The following is a 26,280-nucleotide window of genomic DNA, read 5'->3' as shown; positions in this document are numbered from 1 at the left end:
TTGTATTTTTTGCTTATTATATATTAGGGTAACCTATTTCTGAATAAAGACTTTTTCTTCTTCTGTGTTTCACACTTCCTTAGTTGGACTGAAGAAGTGTGAGGACTGAAGACTCAGTTGGACTGAGGAAACTACTATGTAGTGAAACACGTATTGGAAATAAAGTATGTATTGTGAAGATTTGTGATTATTATCTGGTCAGTGTATTAAAAAAAATAAAATACCTACCATAGGTAGGTGAAATGTACAGCTGAAATCACAAAATATTCCAAATGACACTCATCTGTTTCATATAATTGATTATATGTTTTTGCTGCTGTACTTGAAGAGATGATAAAAATGACTTTTTCATCTCCTGATGATGCTATCTTGTTTAGCGAAACGCGTGTCTAGAGACATGGAAGGAAGAAATGTTTTCTTTAGATTCGATTGAATCAAAAAAAGACCTGACAGAATAATCATGCCAAAAATAAAGTATTGAACCATTGACTGAAAATTCATCGACCATAAAAATGTTTCTTTGTTTTTCAGATTGAACTGCCAACCACCATATACCAGGTGCTTGAGTTAATGTAGTGAGCAAATTTGTAAAACCTAAATACCAAAAATATTGCCGTTACATCTATATGAAGGGGGTTAGCTGTAGAAAACCTTTTGAAACATTTTCTTACAGCTTGACTCATATATGTGCTTACAGCTTAGTTATTCATAGATTAAGGTGCACTAAAGAAATATATGAAATTCAGTAAAAAATCATATTGAGTCCTACAGAAATTTTATTTAGCTGGTTATTGAATAATAATAATTTGTTCCACTTAATTGACGGCTGTTGCACTAACTAATTTGCTTCTATTATTTGGACTATTTAAGTATGTTGTGAGAATAGTGTTGTTTATTTATTTATTTTTTCAAATGGTACTAAATTCTCTAGAAGTATTCAATTCTATTCTTATAAACAAATTCCTATGATAAATATTTAATCCTGTAGTTTGTACAGTTTTTTTAACTTAATACAATTTCTCATTAATATTTACAAGATGTTTTATACTTTTTTCTTAAAACTGAATGATTCATTAAATATTTAATTTATTTTTTTATGGTGACTTTTATATTTATTTAGAGATGGAGTGCTGACTTGTTTGATGCAAGTCCAGAGTTACTCCTAAAATCGAAAAAAATGTTCGATATGATTTTTGCAATTTTTTTTTGTGGTGCAAGATTTCCAAATTTATTGCTGATATAAATACATTTTATTCATGAAAATAATTGTTTTGTCAGGGTTTTCTGAAATCAAAACTAGTAAGATCTTGAACTGATTATTGAAAAAAAAGATCTATTTTGATATTTCTAAAAGCAGAATGAGCATTAAATGAATAAGTGACTTTATTCCAGTTCTCTAATGAGAATAGTAATGAAATCCTATTCATAATCCAGTACATGCATGAATGAAACAAATGTTCAGTTATTTTGTTAAGTATCCACTCTGATATCTGGTTTCATATCAAAATTATAATGTATCTCTTGAATTTTTTAAATGTCTTGTCATGCAGTGTTGTATTGCTTTTTTAAAAAGAAAATATCAACTGTTTCGTGATTGTTCATACTATATTATTCACTGCTGCCATTCAGTTATTTTATTGAAAAAGGATTTGTTACAGTACATTCCAATATTCAAATTGATATTTTTCAAACCACAAAAGCTATGGATCACACTCAAATATTTCCCTGCGATTTTTTAAAGTTTAGTATGTATATACAGAAATGAGCAATCAATTCACTGAACATAATGCCATTTCAACATAAAAATATCAAAGTTGCATGAAGAAAACCTTTCTCAATACAATTTCTGTTGAGAACTGTTTTTGAAATATTTGAAACTCTTGCACGAATAACTATTTCAGTTATTGTGATGTAGCTTTTACTTGCTTGTAAGATTTAGTTAGCAATTTTTAAAGTTCATAGGGGTTTTGTTAATTTTCATTCAGTTTTTCAATGGTGAATTTGGTAAACAATATTTTGAAAAATATTTTTTATTGAATGTTGAAAATTGGAGTGGCACAAGTGAAATTTTGATTTCAGTTGGATGCTGGTGAAAAGTTTTTTTTTCTAAATGTCAGACTAATGTGTTTTATTCCATTTCGACGTTTTTATCATCGTTTGTATCTTAGAATTTTGCAGGTGTCACTTGCATTATCAGCTACTCTGTAATTGAAGAGATCCACTTCTTGATTTGTTTTCTCGCAGATTTTGTCTAGTTCTCTAGTTGTAACAGTTACATAATTCATAGTGGATGCTTGAGTCATGATGCAGTTTATTTATTTAATTGAAATTTATTCTAATAAACTGATTGAAACCTTACTGCCTGTATTTTTTATGTTACCATTTAATTTATCTGTTTGAATGTAATTGACAATGTTTTATTTTCAATGTTCTGGGTTCAGATTTCCATTACCATTTATTCATGGGTAACTCCCAATTAGTATATAAGATTATACAAATATCAGATCGTTAACACCAATTTAATTCTAATTTACTTATGAATTGAGAATACATTTAAACAAGTGCAATAGTGAGTTGAGATGAAGTACAAATAGTTAATTTTATTACATGATGTATACATTAAAGTTGATTTGAATCAGAGAAAAAAAAAAGAAATATTTGTGGTACATATATCAGTTTTTATCAACTTCTGAAAGTGTTTGTCCTCGGAAATATGAAAAAGATTGAATTCAGTCTTCTTCCCATTCATGACTTTTTTTGATAAAAGGAAATGGTTTCCATTACCTATTTTAATCTTTTACCAAAGTAATTTAATGTTTCTCTAGAGGAAAGATTATCTTGAGAAAGGAGAATATCTATATGTGCTCTGTGTATATTGAGTTTCACTCTACCGGTTATAAAACGAATTTATCAACAGGGGTGATCACTTAAGACATACTTAACTTGAAGGCAATACATTTTATAAGTTCGTTTGTGCCTAATTTGAGAACTTTGTATGTTGGTGACCAAACACAACTACAATACTCCATATTGCTTAATATTTGTTCATACTGGAGGCGAAAATCTACTGAAATCTTATATCGATTTAACGTGTTCTAATTATTTGCCTGCTATAGTGGTGTAATGAGTAATTGATCGACACATTAACAATGTCATTGGCTATACATCATTCTGTAAAAGATGCAATGTCTTGTATAGTTTCACAGTCTACTTTGAATTCAATGGTTCCGATTATTTTCAAGTGATTTTATATTGAAATTATTTTGTGTTTTTGAAATCATTTGCAAAAATATTGGATATGAATGTTGTTACATGGATTCCTTGGGTTACCCCTGAGCTAACAGATTCCATGGATTTAATTTGTTTGAATTTTACAACCGGTGTTCTGTCACATGTATTATTTTCAACAGGAAATTCTGTGGTTAATTGTATCAGATGCTTTGGAAAAATCTGTATACATTACATCTACTTGCTGTTCATTCTCCAAAGCATTTGAGACGTACCGAGAGTATGTGGAAATCCATGTTGTTCATCAAATATAACCTAGTTCAGGTGAGTCGCATATGATACTTTCCATTAATTTAGGTAAGGTACTCAATATGCTAATGAGTAATAGCTATTTGTATAACAAGGGAGGAAAGCGTTACTTTTCCTCCCGAGAATAAAGTTTACTGCCGACGTGTAGCGGAGGGCAGTAATCATTCAAGGGAGGAAAATTCACTTTACCCCCATGTTATACATATGATTTTTCCGCCTCCCTCAAATTTTTAAATAATTTATTTATGAAACTATCAAAAAATAATTTATTAATGAAACTCACAAACAAAATTTATTAAAGAACTAAAACTGAGAAGTAGGTACAGTATAACTCTCATAGGGACGATATTTTCATACTTGCATCCTACATATTTTTAATTTCTGCTAGAGTAATTATTTATAGTGATGTTAAACGTGCAGTTTTGAGTAGTGGTTATTTGAATACCACTAGAACTGAGAGCTGGATCCAACGCAGTTTTCGTGATATTTTCACTAACTATATTATTATACAGCTGGTATCCCTCGGAAATACTCGTACTTGGCTGATTACAATCAGTTTCATTAACTTTAGTGACTCCCATAATTAGGTTCAAAATTTTTTGCTTTTTTGCAAGAGATTGCTGCACATATCCTTCAGCGATATTTGTAGACTTCCAACCTCCGTGTGGCTTTAAAGTAAGAATGTCTCCTCCAGAATTTGCAAGTAAACTTGCCGAGGTTCTTCTGAAAATATGCCCGGTATAATTTATGGCATTAGGCAGTTTTAAAAATTCTGCAATTTTTGTAGTAATTTTAGCTATAGTATTTTTCCCAACCATTTGGTTGATACATTTTCCTACTCTATAGCAGACAAATAAACGTGTCTGATCTATTTTTACGGCGTAACGATATATATTTTCTATAAATATCAATATAATTAGGGCCAATCCCCAGTGAAGCATTGATTACAAACGTTCTCTGAATATTTGTTTTAGAATTTGGTATATTTACTATTAATATTGAACCTTTATCTTCAATATCTGTAGTGGTCATTTTAAGGAGCTCGTCACACCTGCATGCTCCTGAAATTCCGAAAATGAGGAGAAACTACAAAACAAAGAAAAATAATTTAAAAAAAAGAAAAAACTGTCGACGCTGGAATTCGAACCAAAAACTACAAGGCCGTCATGAATAATGAGCGGTGCACCAACTCACTGTGCTACTGAGCCTAATAAACTCTTTTGCGGAATCATAAACATAGCATAAAGCTTTAGCTCTATTATAATATTTAACTTTTATTTTTTAAATATATTTACTTCTCGAAAATATCTTACCTTCATTAATAAATAATTATTATCGGGGGCTTCTAATAAAAATTTATTTAGTTCCTCTCTTGAGAAGGTTTTTGCCTTATTAGGTTTATATCCTTGGTTTTGTCTTTTCAAGAAAGCAAATAATTTTGGGTATTTAATATACATATTTTCTTTTATTTGAAGCATGGTACGTAGCATCGAATACTTGGACCACAATGTAGAGGCTTTTAGTGTATTTGCTAATATCGAAAAATATCCCAACATAACATTTTCTGAGTAAATACGAATATGCTTTTCTTCGGCCCATCGCTTGAAATGTAAATATTGTTTTTCGTATTTATCTTTAGACTTTTGGGGCAATAAAGATTGAACCGTTACATTAACTTGTTCCAAAATATCCGGTGGTGTATTATTTATATCTTCAAAATCGCTTGAATCACTCATTTTTAAAATATTCTTAATATTTTACAGATATACCTATTATGTATGGTGAATCACACTTTGAAACTGTCAAACGACCATAGTATGCTATAAAATTTGTCATAAATTCGAAAACCGGATGGATCTATGAATCTAACAAATTATCAATGAAAAAATCGTTAAATTAAAATACCTACTAATTTATACCATATTGCAAAATACAGGTTGTTCTATGAATAAACGGTAAACTTTATATTTATATAATAGAATATAGTTTAGGTTGTCAATGCCGTATAAATTATTTAATTGATTATGTACCATGACGTCACTTTTACTTTTCCTCCCTAGTGAGGAAAAGTACGACTTTGCTCCCTACAATGAGGCCAGGAAATGTATACTTTGGATAGAGGTAGCCGGAAAATTTGTTTATATTATATGCTTTGTCTCCAGATTTGTAGATTGGTGTTATGCTACTTGAATTTCATACAAGAAGAACCTCACCTAGACTGAGAAAATACATAGGGAAGAACAATAGTTTCAAAGCAAGTTGTGTAAAATGTTTATTCATTGAATAACGACTCATACAGCCAGAAAAGAGCGAGACTCCAAAGGATTAAAAGTAGGTAGACTGAAACTCTTGTATCAAAAAATATTGACTAGACTCATAACATGTGAAAGTGGTATTCCCAAAAATCCATTATTCCCCCTTCTTACGGGTGATATAAATGAAACCACTTTGTCAAATAATAATCGTCATTGATTTCGAATTATAAAACTAGTAGAAGTAGAGAGCCAAATGCCTTTTATCTCAAAAACTAATCTTGTTTAAAAATGTTTCCTTTTCAATTCAAACATAATTCCTATTGCTGCTGGGATTAAATCAATTTACCGTGTGAATGTTTTATGAACTGTCAACGTGACCAGAACTGGTATTGGTTGTTGAATTTTTTCTTGCGTTAATGTTAGTTCATTGGAATTGAAAGCTTTTGGACTCAGCTCAAGACTGGAACTCAAACAGCAATAATGAACTATTTGGAGAGACAAGCATTCATCAAATTCCACGGAATTAATTTCACAAATTGATATTGACGTCCATCCAGTCCATCCAGCTGCGGATTTTTCTACATTGCAATCACTGAAAGAAATGTTGAAAACCTTATCTGAACTTTAAAAGAAAGTGTCCCCTTTCAAGGTATTACCTCGACCATAAATCTTTTCTGCACCATTGGTGCAGGAAATATTAATTTTTTTATTCTCAAATGTAATTAATAAATAAATAATTAACTGAAAATCTGTATGAGATGTAACAGGGATATTCAATATTAATTATATTGATCAGATAAGTATTCTAAAAATTGATCTATAAAATAATATACTTTCAGTTCAATTACAGCAATAATATACAGTGTGACTCATTTTTAATGGAAACACCCCCTAAAATTTGAAGTTGTAAACCGATTTTAATATTTTTTTTTGAAATGTCAAGTACTAAAAGGTCTACCTTGGGACAAAATTTGAAATGTTTATTAAAGTTTCAGGGCATACTACGATATTTGTTCTTAGTCGAAAATCGGGATTTTTTATTAGCGATTTTTTTATTGAAAAAATCACTACACCACTAGATTCAGAGTGCCTCTAAACAGGTGTGACCAAAATTTCATGAAGAAATATTCATTATTAACAAAGTTATGACAACTCAAAAATTCGAAAACTCACACAGCTAGGAGTTACAAAAAACACCCTATACAGATCGTCCTCGTATTAGCTGCGGTACGGTAAATAAAATAAATAAAATATTCAATGAAACTGGCGCAGTATTAAAAATGATGTTAAAAAGTAATCCTGTACAAAGACGAAACAGGAATGACAGGAATGATCAAATCATTTTAGATTATTTCGGAAATAATCCTAATGCCAGTATAAGGAATGCCACTTTAGATTTGAATATTCCACGAGAAACTATTCGGAGATGTCTCAAGGCGAAGAATATTAAACCTTTCAAGCCAAAATGTTTACACACATTTCAAGAAGGCGACGAAGCAAGACGCCTGGAATATTGTTTATGGGCCCAAGGGGAATATTTAAACAATAGAAATTTCCTAAAAAAATATTTTATATACGGACGAAGCCACTTTCACTACAAATGGAGTAGTGTCATCACAGAATTGTCGCTATTGGGCAGCGGATAATCCTAACTGGGTAATAAACTGTAAAAGCCAGTATTCCCAAAAAATCAACGTCTGGTGTGGGATATTGAACGAACGAATTGTTGGTCCTTTCTTTTTTGAGGAAAACATTAATGCGCAGAGGTTTCTAGAATTTTTAAACACAGAGTTTTGGGATGCTATTCACGAGCTGCCAATCAATGAACGATCAAATTTAATTGTCCAGTTAGATGGGTGTTCAGTTCATTATGCCAGAGCTGTGAGGCAATGGCTTAACGAACATTTTCCAATCGATGTATAGGCCGTGGTAGTCCGTTTATAGAGTGGCCACCCAGATCTCCAGACCTCACATTTTTGGACTTTTTTCTTTGGGGACTTCTCATACAAAAGGTTTACAAAAATTTTTTGCTTCATTGTTAGTTGAATTGTGTGAATGTAATTCCGTTATTTTCATTAAAAATATTTACGCTTTTTGTTTTTTTTTCATCTGGCGGCACTTTATTGTTGGAATCATAAAAAAATGATATCACAATATATCATTACTGTTAGCTGTGTGAGTTTTCAAATTTTTGAGTTGTCATAACTTTGTTAATAATGAATATTTTTTCATGAAATTTTGGTCACACCTATTTAGAGGCATTCTGAATCCAGTGGCGTAGTGATTTTTTCAATAAAAAAATCGCTAATAAAAAATCCCGATTTTTGACTAAGAAAAAATATCGTAGTATGCCCTGAAACTTCAATAAACATTTCAAATTTTGTCCCAAGGTAGACAGACCTTTTAGTACTTGACATTCAAAAAAATTATTAAAATCGATTTACATCATGTAAATTTAGGAGTACACCAATTCAAAATATATATAACCTTACAAATTAGAATCTTAGGAATATGTAATGATCTATATATCAAATGTTATTATTAATGTTACATTTTTACAGGATTCATATAATTATGTATAGATACAATATATACGAAGACTGACAATGGTTACTTTGAAGTTTCTCTCAATATATTTTGACGATTCTTTGATTGCATTTTGAATATATGAATATCATTCATATACCTTTCATTTGTCATATAACTATCATCATCATATCATGTAAGAAGATTAAATGTAGTATATATAAAATATCATTCCTATATGATAATTGAACGTAAGTGTATTTTTGAGGAAGTATGATAATGCCAATTTGCTCATTCTTCTGTATCATTTATCAACAATACCCTGTATTTGTTCTACTTACTAAACATATGTATGAATATAAATACAGGGACTACATTTTCATATCTACTTGTCGAGTTGGGCCCAGGAAACCAAAACACATTTTATTTATGAATTGTTTATTTCATTATTACATTGTGTTAGTATATATGTATATCATAAAAATGTATTCATTGTTCAATATATGTACAATAATTATTAGACAGTAAAAAGGTAAATCTAGTCGAGATCAGACGACACGACATGCATTGGAGTGTTTTCCTTACGATTTCTGCCAATGTTTGACATGGTAAAACCATTAGAAATCAATAAAAGGTACTAACACTAATCGAAACGGAATGACATGTATGCTGGATATCTCTAGGTAGGTAACTAATAACTAACATTGATATCACAATCACATATTTTTTCTTTACATAAATCTATGTTGGTCAAAATAGAAATTCACTTTCTGTTGTACATATACAAAAAATCTTACTAAATATGGTTGTCTTTTACTACATTGACTTGCACCTATCCCCTGAGTGTGACAGAGTTTAATAGTTACTTGTTTATTATTCGGTCAACACAAATGCAGGTCAAATCTAATTTTTGTCGCATATACTCCACCTGAAAATTGAAAATCTCATATTGAGATATTTGTATAAGAATGTACTAGAGAATTTCAAAGCACATGCACTTGAGTGTCAGAAGTTTTGGGTAAAAAATTGTGCAAGTAACAATATTAATAGAATCGGTAACTTGGAAGAAATGGACAAGTCAAGTAGCTCCAAATGAGTAAAAATATATTATTATTCCATGGGAGAGTATCGAGGTTCACTTAATAACGTTACTAGTCTCTGTAAAGAGGATCGGTAAAGGATTGGATATCCATTAAGTACGAAGGTCACTGACATTTGCAAAGTTGTGCATTGGACAGGTTATGATGTGAAGCTGAAACAGGAACAATTCAAGGATGAAACCCTGGCTGACACATATTTTCTTATCTTTGCACGGTGTAGATCAGAAGATGTCTGATGATGTAAACCACATTGATGATCGTTTTATATCCCCGAACACTCAGGATGTTTATTCTGAATCCATCACTCGAGAAAATCCGTATGGAACTGCAATTCTGTCTTCCTTGCTTGTTTGAAAAGTTGAACAATTTGCGGATCATCCGTATCAATAACGGGGCACACATTTTAAGAATACCTAATGAAATACCGTTGAGAAAAAGCGATTTCATTTCCATAAAATCATATTAGACAAAAACCCTAACCAGAAACACAAGAAATATTTTTAGACGAATCAGTAGTCAATCTTTCTGATGTTACAAAGATATATTTTTAACACAGTTTCCTTTTTTCTCCATTCTCTTTTGCCTTGGAAAAACGGTTTATTTCCATGATTTGCAAATTTCTGTGGCAACAAAATTTGATATATTGACAAAAGAATAAGAAAGGAATGAAAGACTATACTCACTTATATATTTCAAATAGTTAAAAAAGAAAGAATAGAATAACAACGAATCTGGTAAACTTTCTTGTTACATTATTTTTTATTGATTATTGTTCAAAATATAAAAAAAATGTTTTTAAGTAATTAATTCAACGATATACCGACAGGATGGAGTATATGATGTGACAATCTATTTTATCAAAACTCGGGTGTTGAGCAGCCGAAGAGTCGTAACTAAAAATAAAATTTTATTTTCGTCAATGTTGTATAAGAATAGAAATGGTTTTTCACATAAAAATGCCAGCCATAACCATAATGCCTTCCTCATTGGCTCGATATAATCTCAATTTAAAATTAAACATAAATTAAATAAATAACTATACAAACACAGCAAATATACATCACATTTATTGAACAGTAATTGATGAAATATCAAAATAAATATCTGAAAAATTTAATTTTAAAAAATTATTCAGAATTGATTCTTATACCTATATCTATATATGAAGGAAGATAAAGATTAATGTGATTGTCGCAACATGTATCTCACTACAGAAATATATAAGATCTACTCATATAAATTCACATATACGAAAGAGATCCTTTAATGAGACAGAATTCAATAATACTTTTTTGAAGTAAGGACATTTTGAACTATTATAAAAATTGAAAATTTTCATATCAGACTATTTTTACACATCTCCCATGTCATTCAGTCAAAGCCGATTGCGAAAATAATAACTAACCTGATTTCATGCACCTTGGCCAACTGTCAACAACTAAAAATCAAATATGCTGACTGAACCCCTAAAAAAATTTTGAATTAGAAAGCTACTTTTGCAACTCTCAAGTTTGAAAGTTTAATAAAGCATTAGTTGAAGTAGAGGAACACCTAAAGTGATGTATAATTTTTGGGATCACCTGCATATATCTCAGCCTAATCACAATCGAACATACTGTGAATATTTCATTATTCAAACAAGCATATTTCTTAATTTACTAATAGGTGATTATTATTTTCGCAAACAACTTAAGAATATTTTGACATATAGAATATAAAAAGGTGCAATATCGAATACATTGTGACCTACTTATGAATATACTTTTATTGCTTTTTTATTTCAAAAATGCCGTCTGAATGTTGATAAGTATGAAACAAAGTTCAGAAAAAAAACCTTCATAATTATTAAAGCTTGCATGGATTTGAAGGTAAAAAGTCTCACTACAAATATTGATAGGGTTTATTACAAAAACTGTAATTCCTCTTATGATATAATTTAAGTTAAAGCTTGTGAAAGTTTCTTTAAGTCTAGTACTCCAAGGATTGTTCTCAACATATTTTCTTAAAGACACAAAAATCTTCCTGTCTAGTTAATACACATGAACAATATCGTACAGGATATTTGAATTTGATACTGTCATGACTAATATTACTAAGTTGGTGATTTCAACTGGTATACATTTCGCACAAGTAGCAATGAATGTTCATATTGGAGTGTCAAGTATGAGTGATTCATATTAAGAACGATTTAGCACCCTTAGATTGTCGGTCTTCGGTCTTACTATGATACCCAATTAGTTTTCGAAAAGAACTAGCTATACTATAGATAAAAAATTGAAAATTCGGTGTGAACAGAATTCAGAGTATTGAAATGATCGAACGATTGTGTTTTTATCCACTTACCGATTTGAAAAATTGTTTTTTCCTTATTGGTAATTTATTTCATTTGTCAGAGTTTCAAATAAAGAATTTAATAATCACTTTCAGTAGAATTATTTACCTACTTCAGTTTAATTTCTCAGTATTTGAGAATCTGATTTTTCTTTGATGAAAATTACTTTTCTAAGAGGTACTTGAATTGCGAAGTAGATAGTAGTTGATTAATTTTGGATATTTACTTATTAGGCTTCAGGTGTGACAAACCCCTCATTAACAGTTTTTCAGAGATTGAAGAATATTATTGAACGCAACTAATACATTTGGTTTTAAATAAAATTTAAGTGATAATGCATGCATAGAAATTGTTCAGTATATTGCAAGTATTGAAAAGGACAAAAAACTTTAAGGTATAGAACTTTTTAGATGTGGACAGAGTACCATAACAGTTTTCAGATTTTAATTAGGAATAACTACCGTATCTAATTGAAAAAAAGCCGCAGCTTGCAATTATTCACGTATTATTTCATTCAATTTTTGATTCATTCCAATTTTAGGCATAGTTTCAATCCGATTGTGAAATTGAGATGTATAAACATTTCATATTCAACGACTCACTTCGACTTTTATTTTCGAAGCACATTCTGACAAATAAATTGATGTCAGGAGCATATTTATTTTTCGAAATGGACCCGGAAGAGTAGGTAAGTATTCTGAGCATAAGCGTATCTCTTTGAAATCATCTCACAGTGTAGCAAGCACTGGATGCATTGGATCGACAAGATGTGTCGACAAAAAAATATAGAGGTTTAGAGCAATAGTGACTGGGAATCTACCAATTGGGAGTGTAAAGAAAAGCACTTTCAAAACCTAGCGGTTTTGCTCAATATTTTATGAGAAATCTTGTGAAAACTACCTTATAATTTGAAAAAATTCAAAGGTTACGTAAAAGGTGAGATTATTATTTATGACAGAAAATCAATAGGATTCCAAAAAATCAATCAATACATTATAAAGAGACTGGTGAATTACAGAAAAATAAGAGAATTCAACACAGAAAAATATTTTACACACCTTAATAATTTTCTATCCTGTAGCGAATTTCCTACAATCGATTTCTCTAAATAGAATAATTGGTAAATATATATAACATCTTCAGAAAAATGTCATCATTTGATGCAATTTATCATTATTGAAATTCCCCAGCATTTTATTTTTTTCAACTTTGTCGCTAAACATATTTTTTTAGTGTCGTTATCTAGACTAGTTCTAAGTTGACTACAGAATAGTTACTTTGAAATCAGATGTTCGGCAAAAAAGTTGTTTTTGGTGAATATCGAGCCAATACGAGAGTTTTATAAAGTTTTATGTGTAAGTTATTGGAGGCCTCAGGAAAGATCGAAAGTAATTGTAAAAATTGCGAAAAAAATAATGTTGGACAAATAGGATGATTTATGAAAACTCGTATCTAGGATCATAAAGAAGGATAAAATAGTCTACAACAGTCGTCCATTAAGACAGGAAAATACCATGATATGATCGAAAGCAAAAGTTTGCAATGCTCTGTATCAAAGAAGGGGTAAAAAAAGAGGGTGTTTTCGTTAATCAGTTTGCATGCCCCGCGAAGGGCAATCCTCAGAAACTTGAGCGAGCTACAGGCTAATTCGGCTAATGAAAACTCATCTGATGAGTTAGCTATCGTAGCCAACAATAATGTTACAAAGATAAATTGAAAATGAAAAAGTTCGAAGTGTGAAAGAAATATTTCAGACGTTGAGGATCCTACATATATTGAAAAAAATAGTGCAGAAAGTAGTGTACCTACCACATTTCACGAACCCTCAACAAGAAGGAAGATTAGGAAGTGTTAAGCTGCAGGTGAAAAAAATAATTTTAGAAGATTTCAATTTCAATCAATACCTATATTGTAAATACTGTATAAATAAATATATTAGAAATTCAAAAAAATTGGGTCCAGTGTTGGTAATAGTGAATAAACTGCAGATTATTGGAACAGAAAGGTCAGTTAACGTATCGAAGTTGATTTTTTGTAGCCATCTTTCCAATTAAATCTCATTTTGGACTGAAATATGTTTTAAGTTTTTGTAAAATTTTTACTAAAAACTACGGTTCCTTATCAAATTACAAACTATTAACGTCACTGATGGTCAGAAGACTGGCATAGGAAAAACAAGTTGTAGTTTTTTAGAGCAGTTCTAAATCAGTCTCTGTTCAGAAGTTGAGAAATCAATGGTTACTTTTCATTTTTGTCAGAAATAAACAGTTTAAAATTCAATTCTTTTGTATGTTAATTGTTACATGTAATACAAAGTTCTTCCAAATGGAAGTTTATTCATTATCACACAAGGAAAAATAAAAAAAAATAAGCCTTCTGATTTTCTGAAATGGAGCTATTCATTTTGATAGTACTGTATCGAGATTCGCTTTGTTGAAAAAACAGTAAAACTAGTGTAATTTCGCCCGCTGCTTATGAATCTGAGATTGAAGTTTAAACTATTTTTATGCAGACCAAAGTTGGTAAAATTACGAATGACAACTTCTTTCAAAAATTTAATTTTTTATATCACCAGCTTATATTAGGGTGAGGAAATCTTCACCATCGTTTTATGGCATTACGAAATAAACCATCAACATCAATGAAAAAGTCAAAATAAAATTTGAATATTGATATCCCTATTATTTTCGAGAGAAATTACATATCAGAACGAAAAAATTGTTACACAAGGATGTAAGTATAGTTATATAAAATGTGAGTAACGAAAATAATTTCCAAATCTGAATCGAAGTATCCAACCAAATGCGATTTATGAACAACAAAAGGGGTTTTAATGAACTTGGTAACAGATTTATCTAAAAAATATTTTTATTACCTGCAGTTCAAATAACTTTATAACTTGAATGATTGCTCGATTAATAGAGAAAATGTAGAAAAATATGTAACTTCTAAGTGTTAACTTACTGATGAAGTCCTTCAGAAATTATTAAGCCACTATATAAAAAAATTTACATTATTAGTGCGCAAACGTGCAAGCCGTACCAACCTTGAATACTTGTCAGAGTAATGAAATCTCCAAAAAGAGTTATATAAGTATCGAGTGAGACCTGGTTATAGGCTATAGAAATACCTCAAAATATGGCCTAGGAAACCAAATCATTCCACAAAACACTTTTCGTACCAGCATTTTGGTACCAGAACTTTCAATTTTACTTGGAAAGTAATTTACAAGAACGAATAGCATTGCATTTTGACGATTTGTGAAATTGAAACTCGTACAAATTTGCCATTAGGGGGTTCAGTACTTCTGCAAGGAGAAATGAAACTTGGTATAGCAATGTCGTTTGTCATGCAAATTTCCAACCCGTCAATAATCGATCAATAATACCCTTTTAAGAGCGCCAAAACTGCTCCCAATTACAGTTTACATTGCTAACTTGATTTCTAATTAAGAGAAACAATAAAACCTTCTTGAAATCTAGCTGTATAACAAATTCAAAATTTGGAGTCCTGTTAAAGAATTTGAACAATATCCCCCGCTATTGGAAACTTTATTTGAATGATTTAGCTCCAAAACAAGCACTTTTCCCAATCACCCGAAATGCAATACTCTTCCCGAGGTGCGTTTCACCAACCAAAAACCAGTGTGAAAAGTAAATAGTTGCAACTATTAAGCATTGACTTCAGAATTTAGATCAACGAAGAAGAATACATGAGTAAACCAATCATTTTCAATAAACAATCTCAATACCAAAAATTTACCCCATATTCCTCAATTATGTTTAAACGTAGGCGGGCTGTGGTTTGAAGAAGGGGTATGAAAATGGACACGGACAGATCAGCCAGCAACGCCATCCAAGGTAGGTCATTACCCTGGTGGACATTAAATAGTGCCACTAAGACCTCCTCGGTTCTAACTTTTGCGACATACTCGTAAGCACCCTTTGATTATCTATAGTTCGCAGGCAGGAAATATACGATTTGACCTCTCCTTCGCTCTTTGGTGATGGTGGGTCTAAAACTGCAACAAAAAGAAATTCATTATATCCATCTCAAAACAGTAGCTCCTCTTAAAATATTCTCGAAATATTTTTTTTAGCTTTAGAATATGCTAGTTATTACATCCTCAAAATTTATGTTTTGCTTTCGACTCGATTTGAATTATTTTTTCTTCGTTTCTTTCTATAAAAGATTCCCACAGTTTTTTGAATAAAGATGGAAAAGTAGAAAGCCAAAACATTTCTCTTCCAAAAATTAATACCTCCTAAAAATATACCCCTTTCAATTTATATGATCGTATGCTGCTCTTGCTCTAAAATTATTATTATATAAGTAAAGACGATTACATCTTCCCTTACGGAAATGAAAGAAGTCTCAATCCACAAAAAACCAAGATTGACGCGGCTCTCCAAGACGGTCAGTTGTACGGCTGAGCTTCGACTTCAACCGCCGAATGTGATTCATCCTCTGTCTTTCACACCAGCTCTCATTGCGAGACAATTAGTCAAAAGCAGAGCTTAAAAACAAAGCATTCGTAATCGAGCACCACATGAAGCTTGGCTCTGCAACTGGCCTTGGAAGCCTCGTGTATCTTTGATTTGTGATATTCGTGGATTGAGTTTCCCTCCATTTCCATAGATGGCGTCTTCATACGGAAAAATGTCATCGCCTTTACTTACTCAGGCTTGTCCTTTAAATCTAGTTGAGTTATGAAATGCATTCGCGATTCAGCCTAGCATCAATAAGGCGGGTCGTAGATGGATAATTCCGTTTTATGTCAACTTTTCTGACTTTATTCAATAATAAAGTGTACAAAAAGGATTTGAAGCTTTATATCTTCTATTAATTATCTGCGAGCGCTTTCGACAGTTGGTAGTCGGTTTGGTAGTTGATTTCAATTTAATACCGGTGGCTCTTAAATTGAAATCAATATGGGAATGATCAAAAAGTTCTAATCTATTTATCTTTTGATTTTCATGGAATTATTTTCCAGCAGCTTGACTGCATTAACCTTTCTCGATTTTATATATATATATATATATATATATATATATATATATATATATATATATATATATATATATATATATATATATATATATATATATAGGGAAAAATTCGTGGACAAGACACTCAAGAAATATGGAGGCAAACCGCGGACACGTGTTTCTGGCTATTGGCCTCATGAGCGCGGTGCAGCCAATTGCAAAGATGTACAACAACTGGTTACCAAAAATGAAAAAACATCACATATGCACGGTGTCACCAACAGGAGCTAACCGCACATTTGTGGTTTCAATTAGAAGACCCAGCATTCCCAGGCATCATCTAACATCACCACGTAGGCAGCTATAGCTACCTGCGTGACTTCCGGTTCCAGGATATAAATACATAGATATAGATTATTATCGAGTGTGTATGATATACATATATACATATTTCTTGAGTGTCTTGTCCACGAATTTTTCCCTTTTGATGTATATCATACACACTCGATAATAATCTATATCTATGTATTTATATCCTGGAACCGGAAGTCACGCAGGTAGCTATAGCTGCCTACGTGGTGATGTTAGATGATGCCTGGGAATGCTGGGTCTTCTAATTGAAACCACAAATGTGCGGTTAGCTCCTGTTGGTGACACCGTGCATATGTGATGTTTTTTCATTTTTGGTAACCAGTTGTTGTACATCTTTGCAATTGGCTGCACCGCGCTCATGAGGCCAATAGCCAGAAACACGTGTCCGCGGTTTGCCTCCATATTTCTTGAGTGTCTTGTCCACGAATTTTTCCCTATATATATATATATATATATATATATATATATATATATATATATATATATATATATATATATTTCAATATTAAATTCTACAAAAAGGATTTGAAGCACTCCTCAAACTACAGTTTCAGGAGTGCCAGAAGATGACAGTACTACCAACTGTCGAAAGCGCTCGCAGATAATTAATAGAAGATATAAAGCTTCAAATCCTTTTTGTAGAATTTATTATTGAAATACTCAAAATAAAGGAAAATTAGTTGCATCAATAAAAAAATATATATATATATATATATATATATATATATATATATATATATATATATATATATATATATCATCAACTGTCGCCCCCATACGAACGACATCTCTTAGAAGTTGAGAAACTTGTGTGAGCTAAGGACTTACGAGGTTAATATATATAAATATATATGGGAAAATTTGTGGACAAAACACTCAAAAAATGGAGGCGAACCGCGGACACGTGTTTCTGTCTATTGGCCCCATCAGCGCGGTGCAGCCAATTGCAAAGATAGATAACTGGTTACCAAAAATGAAAAACTTCACATATGCACGGTGTCACCAACAGGAGCTAACCGCACATTTGTGGTTTCAATTAGAAGACCTAACATTCCCAGGCATCATCTAACATCACCACGTATCAGGGTCCAGGATATAAATACAGTGATGAAGATGTTGAATTTCACTAGTTCGGACTTCCATTGTCTACTATATAAAATGATTTGAAATCCCTGAAATAAGTAAAAAAGAGTAATTAAAAAAGAATAGTTGAAAATAACAATTATATTAAGCAACAATAAACCTGAAATAAAATGATAGTGAAATAACCTACAAGTAAAAATATAATAATTGAATAAATAAAAATTAAAGGAATGAAAAAAGAAAATAATAAAGAATAAAAAAGTGTAGCGATTCCAAGTCACGTTAGTTCACGACGTTTCGATTGTTGGTATCTACAATCGTCTTCGGGTGATGACTGGACTGATTCCTCCGAGAGATGACTATTTTATAGGTCGTTGAAATACTTTCACTTTCTCTACTTTCCATTTTCCGCTTCACTGATTCCGTGAGAGATGACCGTTTTGGCGGGAGTTGGTCATTTTTCGTTTGATGATGGGTTTCCATATGTTTCGTATATCTACGCTGGCCTGGCTGAATACGTTGTTGGATAACATGTATGTGGCTTCCTTAAATATTCTCCTGAACCAATGTTCCTCTCTGTGCAAGATCTCAGCTTGGGACCACTCGATGTTGTGTTGATGGGTCCAAACATGGTCTGCTATTCCTGATTTGCTGGTTTCTCCTCGCTGTGTGTGCTTCTTGTGCTCGGCAATGCGAACATTCAATGGCCTCTTTGTTTCACCAATATAGGATTTTCCGCACTCACAGGGTATCCGGTAAATGCAATATACGAAACATATGGAAACCCATCATCAAACGAAAAATGACCAACTCCCGCCAAAACGGTCATCTCTCACGGAATCAGTGAAGCGGAAAATGGAAAGTAGAGAAAGTGAAAGTATTTCAACGACCTATAAAATAGTCATCTCTCGGAGGAATCAGTCCAGTCATCACCCGAAGACGATTGTAGATACCAACAATCGAAACGTCGTGAACTAACGTGACTTGGAATCGCTACACTTTTTTATTCTTTATTATTTTCTTTTTTCATTCCTTTAATTTTTATTTATTCAATTATTATATTTTTACTTGTAGGTTATTTCACTATCATTTTATTTCAGGTTTATTGTTGCTTAATATAATTGTTATTTTCAACTATTCTTTTTTAATTACTCTTTTTTACTTGTTTCAGGGATTTCAAATCATTTTATATAGTAGACAATGGAAGTCCGAACTAGTGAAATTCATCACGAAACATTGTCAATCACCTTCAAATAAACGATAAAGATGTTATTGAGTGTGTATGATATAAATCAAAAAGGTTATATATATATATATATATATATATATATATATATATATATATATATATATATATATATACACATATATATTCCCGTATTGATTTCAATTTAAGAGCCACCGGTAGACAGCTGTTTCAGCCTATTGGGCATCGTCAGTACCAGGCAGGCGGTCCTCGATTGAAGCCAAAATGAGAAAAACCAAGAAAGTACTTGATAAAAAAAGCTGCGTAAACGCAAGCGAAACATAAGTGGAACCACCTATTGGTGTGACATCCAAGTCAACTTGCCAAGTTTTTATGTCAGTGTTGGTGGTTTGACCAATCAACCGACATCTGCGGTAGCAGAAATTTGGGAAGCTAACCTGAAATGCCATCAGAAAACGAATCCACATGTTTCTATAAATGATATGAAATCTAGAAAGGTTAATGCAGTCAAGCTGCTGGAAAATAAATCCATGAAAATCAACAAATAAATAAATAGTACTTTTTTATCATTCCCATATTCATTTTAATTTAAGAGCCACCGGTAGACAGCTGTTTCAGCCTATTGGGCATCGTCAGTACCGGGCAGGCGGTCCTCGATTGAAGAATGAATAAATGATAAAAAAGATGAATGATAAAAAAAGTACTATCTATTTATTTATTTGTTGATTTTCGTGGAATTATTTTCCAGCAGCTTGACTGCATTAACCTTTCTAGATTTCATATCATTTTTAGAAACATGTGGATTTGCTTTCCGATGGCATTTCAGGTTAGCTTCCTAAATTTCCAATAGGCTTAAACAGCTGTCTACCGGTGGCTCTTAAAAATTGAAATCAATATGGGAATGATTAAAATTGCTATTTATTCATTTGTTGATTTTCATGGAATTATATATATATATATATATACAGATAGAGATTTTATCGAGTGTGTATGATACAAATCAAGAATGAAATAATTCGTGGACACAACACTCAAAAAATAGGGGCAAACCGCGGACACGTGTTTCTGGCTATTGACCTCATCAGCGCGGTGATATATATATATATATATATATATATATATATATATATATATATATATATATATATATATATATATATATATATAATCTAAAAAGGTTAATGCAGTCAAGCTGCTGGAAAATAATTCCATGAAAAACAAAAAATAAATAGATGAGTACTTTTTGATCACTCCCATATTGATTTCAATTTAAGAGCCACTGGTAGACAGTTGTTTCAGCCTATTGGGCATCGTCAGTACCGGGCAGGCGGTCCTCGATTGAAGACAATAGCTGCTCTTAAATTGAAATCAATATGGGAGTGATCAAAAAGTACTTATCTATTTATTTTTTGTTTTTCATCAAATTATTTTCCAGCAGCTTGACTGCATTAACCTTTCTAGATTTCATATCATTTCTAGAAACATGTGGATTCGTTTTCCGATGGCATTTCAGGTTAGCTTCCCAAATTTCTGCTACCGCAGTTGTCAGTTGATTGGTCAAACCACCAACACTGATATAAAAACTTGGCAAGTTGACTTGGGTGTCACACCAATAAGTGGTTCCACTTATGTTTCGCTTGCGTTTACGCAGCTATTTTTATCAAGTACTTTCTTGGTTTTTTCTCATTTTGTCTTCAATCGACGACCGCCTGCCCGGTACTGATGATGCCCAATAGGCTGAAACAACTGTCTACCGGTGGCTCCTAAATTGAAATCAATATGGAAGTGATCAAAAAGTACTTAAATATATAACATATAATATAAATAAACAAAGTCACTAATTGAAAGAGGTTGACTCCTCACAAGATACAAAGAAGGATATTACATTAAAATTTGATAAAAATCGTTAATTATTTCAAAATTATGGACTACCGGTAAAAGCCATGAGGTTGAAGATCAAAAGAGAGAGACACAGGACAATTGTCAGCTGTCATGTAATTTAGTTTGAAAAAGGTGTGTTTGTTTGTAGATGATAATCCATGTGTAATAATTGCCATTATAAGGGAAATGGAAAAGGTTAATTTAATTTCTTGAAAATAAGAATTCATTTTTGAACAGCATCTCCCTGCCGGGTCAGTTCAATATTTAGATAAGCATTTTCGCGATTACATTTTAACGGTCACGTTGAACCCAGTGGCAGAAAATACTCTCATGATGACTTAGCGTCTGGAGGAATATAATATATGATTGTAAGACTTTGTCGGTTTTGCCGCCACCATGTAAGTTAGAGTAACCCAAATAACCGTATATATTACATGTGCCCATAATCACGTTTCTTGGGAACGGTTGAGAAACCGCAGACCTAAGGTTTTGCGGTTAATTTTGTTGACTCGGAAAAGAGCGGCCATAACTAAATAGGCCGAACCACAGCTTATCAAAAATAGAGGTTGACCAATAACGTTCGATGAAAAATGATACAAAAAAAGGAACTTGGAGAGTAGTTAGGGGACACGGTGGTCAGCGGGAGACGAGTAGCTAGCGGGACGTGCATCGGAAGACGCTGAGGAAAAAGATTAATTAGCGGGACTCCGGGCGATACAGGGTACTTAGCGAGACTCCGGGCGATTAATTGTAGTCAGGGGGATACGGGAGTAAGCGGAATGAGCGGTAGTTAGTGGTACACGCTCCGAAAAAAAAACGGGAATAAATAAATGAAATAGTTAGAAATAGTGATTTCTAGATAAACTGGGGGCGATGGAGTGAATCTTGCGGTATAGTGGCGTTAGGCCGGTTAGGTTAACAAAACTTGGTGTTTTGTTTGTGGCATTAGCCAGGATTACAGATTCAGGACTAGACAGGACGGACAGACTACGGGCGCAGCTAGGGTAATCAAATACACCAGGATAAACGGAGTATCGTGAGTCAATTTTAAATTGTACTAACACCCATGTTGTCTTATTGAGAGAGGTTGTCACTTTGAATTTTATTTTTGTGTGTTATTTAAATAAGTAATTTGGTAAAGTTTCGGCACCGTAATAAGGTGATTCGCTACGTTAAAGGTGGCAACGGTGGAACTATCAAGGATGCTAAAAAATTTGGAGAATTTTTAAGTACTCCTTGTATACATCAATTAGTTATTTTTGATACTGAATGCAGTAATAGTCTGGAATAACACCCCAGGTATTACACATGGAACAAAAAAAAACTGATTTTGGTGCAAGTGTGATCAGAGTCATCTGCTGTTCTGTAAGTAACTCAAGGAGAAAACCCAAAAATCGAATATGTTGAATTGAATGAACAACATCCTCATTGGTCTTGAGGAGAAAACAAGTGAAGAGGTGTTGTAAATGAAAGTAAAACCCTGCCTTAGGGAGGTTGGAATTTTTTATTGTTGAAGAGAAAATGTTAGAAATTCATGAAAATTATATTAATGAAATCTTTTGTTGAGGCAATTATTGGATTGTAAAATAAATGACATTTCCAAAAACAATCTTTTAGATGTGTTTCTTTCAGTTGATAACATTTTTGTTGAATTATAGTCCATTTTATGACCTTCTTTGGACACTTGGTTACTGAGAGCACATCTCTCAGGATGTAATCTACTATCACTCCTATGTCAACTAATTCTGTCTTTAAGCAATCTTGACGTTTGACCAAGATTCCACCACCTGTATATTCTGATATCTTTCTATCGTTTATAATTTTAAAAAATGAAAAAAAGCTTCCAATTCTAATCAGTTGTCTCCCTTGATAGCGTATTCACTTTTAATGTGATATATTCATTTATTACACCCGATTCAATGAACCAATGAAATTAATTTTATTAATGAGGGAGTCTGAAATTTACTTATCGGATTATAGTGACCAGAAATTTGCGTGTACTTACCTAAATGTCTACTCCTACAAAATCTAATGGTCCTCATTGTTTGAGCCAGCATATGCATCTTCTCAAAGTTCACCAGTCCGTCCAAACAAGTCTTGTTCCCTTCGTGAGTAAATGTCATATCTTTCAGTAATAACGGCATGAAGGGCACTACAGGAGGCTGTAGCTTTCCAACGCTCACTCTGTATGCCCGGTGATTGCGGCTTGGGTCGATCAGTGATTCAAATTCGGTGTAGAGTTTTCGAAATTTTGAGGGAAGTTTTTCCCAGGTATTGGAAAGGCGAGAAACGGCAACGTTGCTAAGTCCCATTACTATTGCACAGAAGGCATTGAGGTTTTGGTACTCTTTACAACTGGAAAAATTAAAATGGAGATCAATAGGTACTGAACAACTGCTTCATTATGTATTCAGATAATAACATAATGAAGAACATTATACTGCGGTTTCTACGAAATAACCAGTATTTGATTATTTCATTTGTAAAATTTCGAAATAATTTCATCTTCAGTAAAGACACATTGGTGTCAATTTTTTTGGCAGTGCTTTTTGTACATTATGTACACTGTAGTCTAGAACGTACAAATGTATGTATAAGGTGAATATGACTCCGCACTTGTACTATTTATGTAATAGGTAATGATTTATGTTAGCAAGACGCTTTGATAGTTATTCTATCATAAATGGATGCATATATTCCTTTTCCAATGAAACGACTTTCTAATGGCAAACCTTGGTTCAACAAAAATTTCGAGCAAGCAGTCGCCTCCAAAAATCTCTTATGAAATCTAGTCACCTGTATCTACTGCTTGAAGTACTATTTACTAATACCTTACTTTTGTGCCTAGAGCGAAACGGGATGCTACTTCAACTGAGTTCTTGTTTTTTGAACAACTATTACCTGCTTGCTCATTTTTCTCAGATCATGCGGCTAAGAATTCACTACTTTTAGTTTTCTTATTTCCTCAAACTTTAAAAGAGAGGTATATTTTTTCTCAGTTCAAGAGAGCATGAGAGTCTGAGATTTTAGATACAAATATTTTAAAAATTAAAACCATTAAGAAAAAACAAAAGTCAAAATATCAAAATTTCTTTAATTATGTTATTCAAACAATAACTGAATGGTTACGAATCTACTTGGTTACCAATTTCTACTTATGATGGCTTCCTTGCCTCTATTAGTAACTTCATCAGTTTTTTATCACATCACATATCCGCCAATGCAATAAAATATACCAGACATATAGGTGAAACACTATATATACTTGTTACTCAGCGAAAATGAGGTATTCTCTGAGATCTGAAATTATTCTTTTTCCATTCAATTCTCTTGGAAAAATATGAAATTAATTATCGTCATAATAAATATGTGGAAGAATTGTGAACTCTCTCCGTGAAATAAATGTGAACTCTCTTCAGACAAGTATTGTGGTTAGTATAAGTAAATATAACTCATTGCTTTGGATTTTCTCTGAAGTCCTGTACTTCTTGTACGTCCCTTTTATTATTTTTGGCAATCTCATAGGTTCCGCTATCCACTGTGTTATCAAAATGAATCATCAACAATGAAATAACGGACAACATCCGATCGAACTCCGTTGCAAGGGCCCATGTATTCTCTGTTAGGTACCGGCATGGTATTTGAGAGAACTCTCCGATTAAAACCGCATTTGCCTTGCAAGACAATCCTTTGGCCCTATGAAGAGACTGCTTCAATCGACGACACCGGACTAATATCTCCCTCAGGTCACCCGTCTTTCGTCTCAGCGAAGTCCTCAAAAACCTTTGAATTCTCGCCTACCACTTAGTTCATTCCACTTCACGTATTCTAGATTCACTGGTTTTTTACAATTACATCGTATTACCGCTAAATTCGGGTCTCTGCAGTTTGAATGAAAATATCCAATATTGGCCTCGTCTACCTACGAGTAATACCGTACGTTCGCACCGAATCTGGTGCCAACGTTTTGGTATTGTTTTGGTTACTCAATGCTGAGTATTACAATGGATATTATGCTATTATGGGAAAACAGTCGCGGTATTGGTAGGAAAGGATCTTTCTGTAAGGAAAGCAAAGTATCTTTTTATAAGGAAAGAATATTTCTCTAAGGAAAGATCCTGATAAGTTACTGCTATTATGGGAAAACAGTCTTTAAGGAAAGATCCTGATAAGTTACTATCTCATTTGGCCCATAATGGATATTAGACACCAACATTTTCCAAGGTCAGGGCAAATATAATAATCTAGTGAGGAAACGCATGTAGCTCCTGAATATTACAAAAAGATTGACCGAAAAAGAAGGGATGTATAACTCGAAATCAACCACAGTAGCATTCACCAAAAGAACCAAAACAGGGAGATTAAGACCTATGAAACTTTGAGATGTAGAAATACATCTGTCGTGGAGGTCAAATATATGGAAGTGGTACTAGATACCAGACTGAACTGAAACCATTATGTACAGCTGCATATGCATCTGTAATGTGGTGGCCAAAGATGAAGCAAACGGCTGCTTTAATCATATCAAGCAGGGTGTAAAGATTGGCTTGATTGAGAATAACGAGGGCAATGGAACACTACATCAACGGCACAAACACTGAATACTTATTTAGTTCCAGTACAATTTTCTCCATGTTTATCCGAAAAATGTTTTTTTTTTCCAAAACGAACGCAAATGAAATATCTTCCAAAGGAAAATTATAGAGTGATGTGTACAAATTGAATACCGCAGAGATTTGAATAAGAGGAATGCAACGAAAGAAGAATAATTCCTTCTAGTTCACAGTAATTATAAAGTGAATCGTTGCACCATTGCGAAACTGCACTGCAATCCACCTACGCTCTCTGGTTATCTAACAACGTGTTTTTGACAAATGTAGTGGAATTATCTCGTAATTATTAGTGTCCTTGAAAAAAAAACTACCGATATTTTATTTATGTACATGTCTCCTCTGTTGTTATAGAGTTCATTCCAAAATATCAAGCTTCTTACAATTAA

General features: G+C 32.5%; 2 protein-coding genes across 6 annotated transcripts in view; one reads left to right on the top strand and one right to left on the bottom strand.

Moving 5' to 3' along the window:
* The window catches only part of Khc (Kinesin heavy chain), a 71,002-nt gene extending 68,644 nt beyond the window's left edge, over positions 1-2,358 (top strand). The window contains exon 14 of the mRNA XM_074175402.1: positions 532-2,358. Within this exon, the coding sequence (XP_074031503.1) occupies positions 532-536 (5 nt within the window). The 3' untranslated portion in view covers positions 537-2,358. The remainder of the gene's footprint in view (positions 1-531) is intronic.
* An 8,792-nt stretch (positions 2,359-11,150) lies between these two features.
* Positions 11,151-26,280, bottom strand: part of Epac (Exchange protein directly activated by cAMP) — a 757,111-nt gene continuing 741,981 nt past the window's right edge. For all 5 annotated transcript variants that reach the window (XM_074175396.1, XM_074175398.1, XM_074175397.1 and 2 more), the window contains 2 exons: positions 23,287-23,636; positions 11,151-15,771 (listed from right to left, as the gene is read on the bottom strand). In XM_074175396.1, coding sequence (XP_074031497.1) covers positions 15,647-15,771; positions 23,287-23,636 — 475 coding nt within the window. In that variant the 3' untranslated portion in view covers positions 11,151-15,646. The remainder of the gene's footprint in view (positions 15,772-23,286; positions 23,637-26,280) is intronic.

Source organism: Leptinotarsa decemlineata, unplaced genomic scaffold (genome assembly GCF_025532065.1).
Source record: "Leptinotarsa decemlineata unplaced genomic scaffold, Ldec_3_MD MMD2_tig00001019_RagTag_RagTag, whole genome shotgun sequence".
Classification (NCBI taxonomy): domain Eukaryota; kingdom Metazoa; phylum Arthropoda; class Insecta; order Coleoptera; family Chrysomelidae; genus Leptinotarsa; species Leptinotarsa decemlineata.
This window is presented reverse-complemented; position numbering and strand designations above follow the sequence as displayed.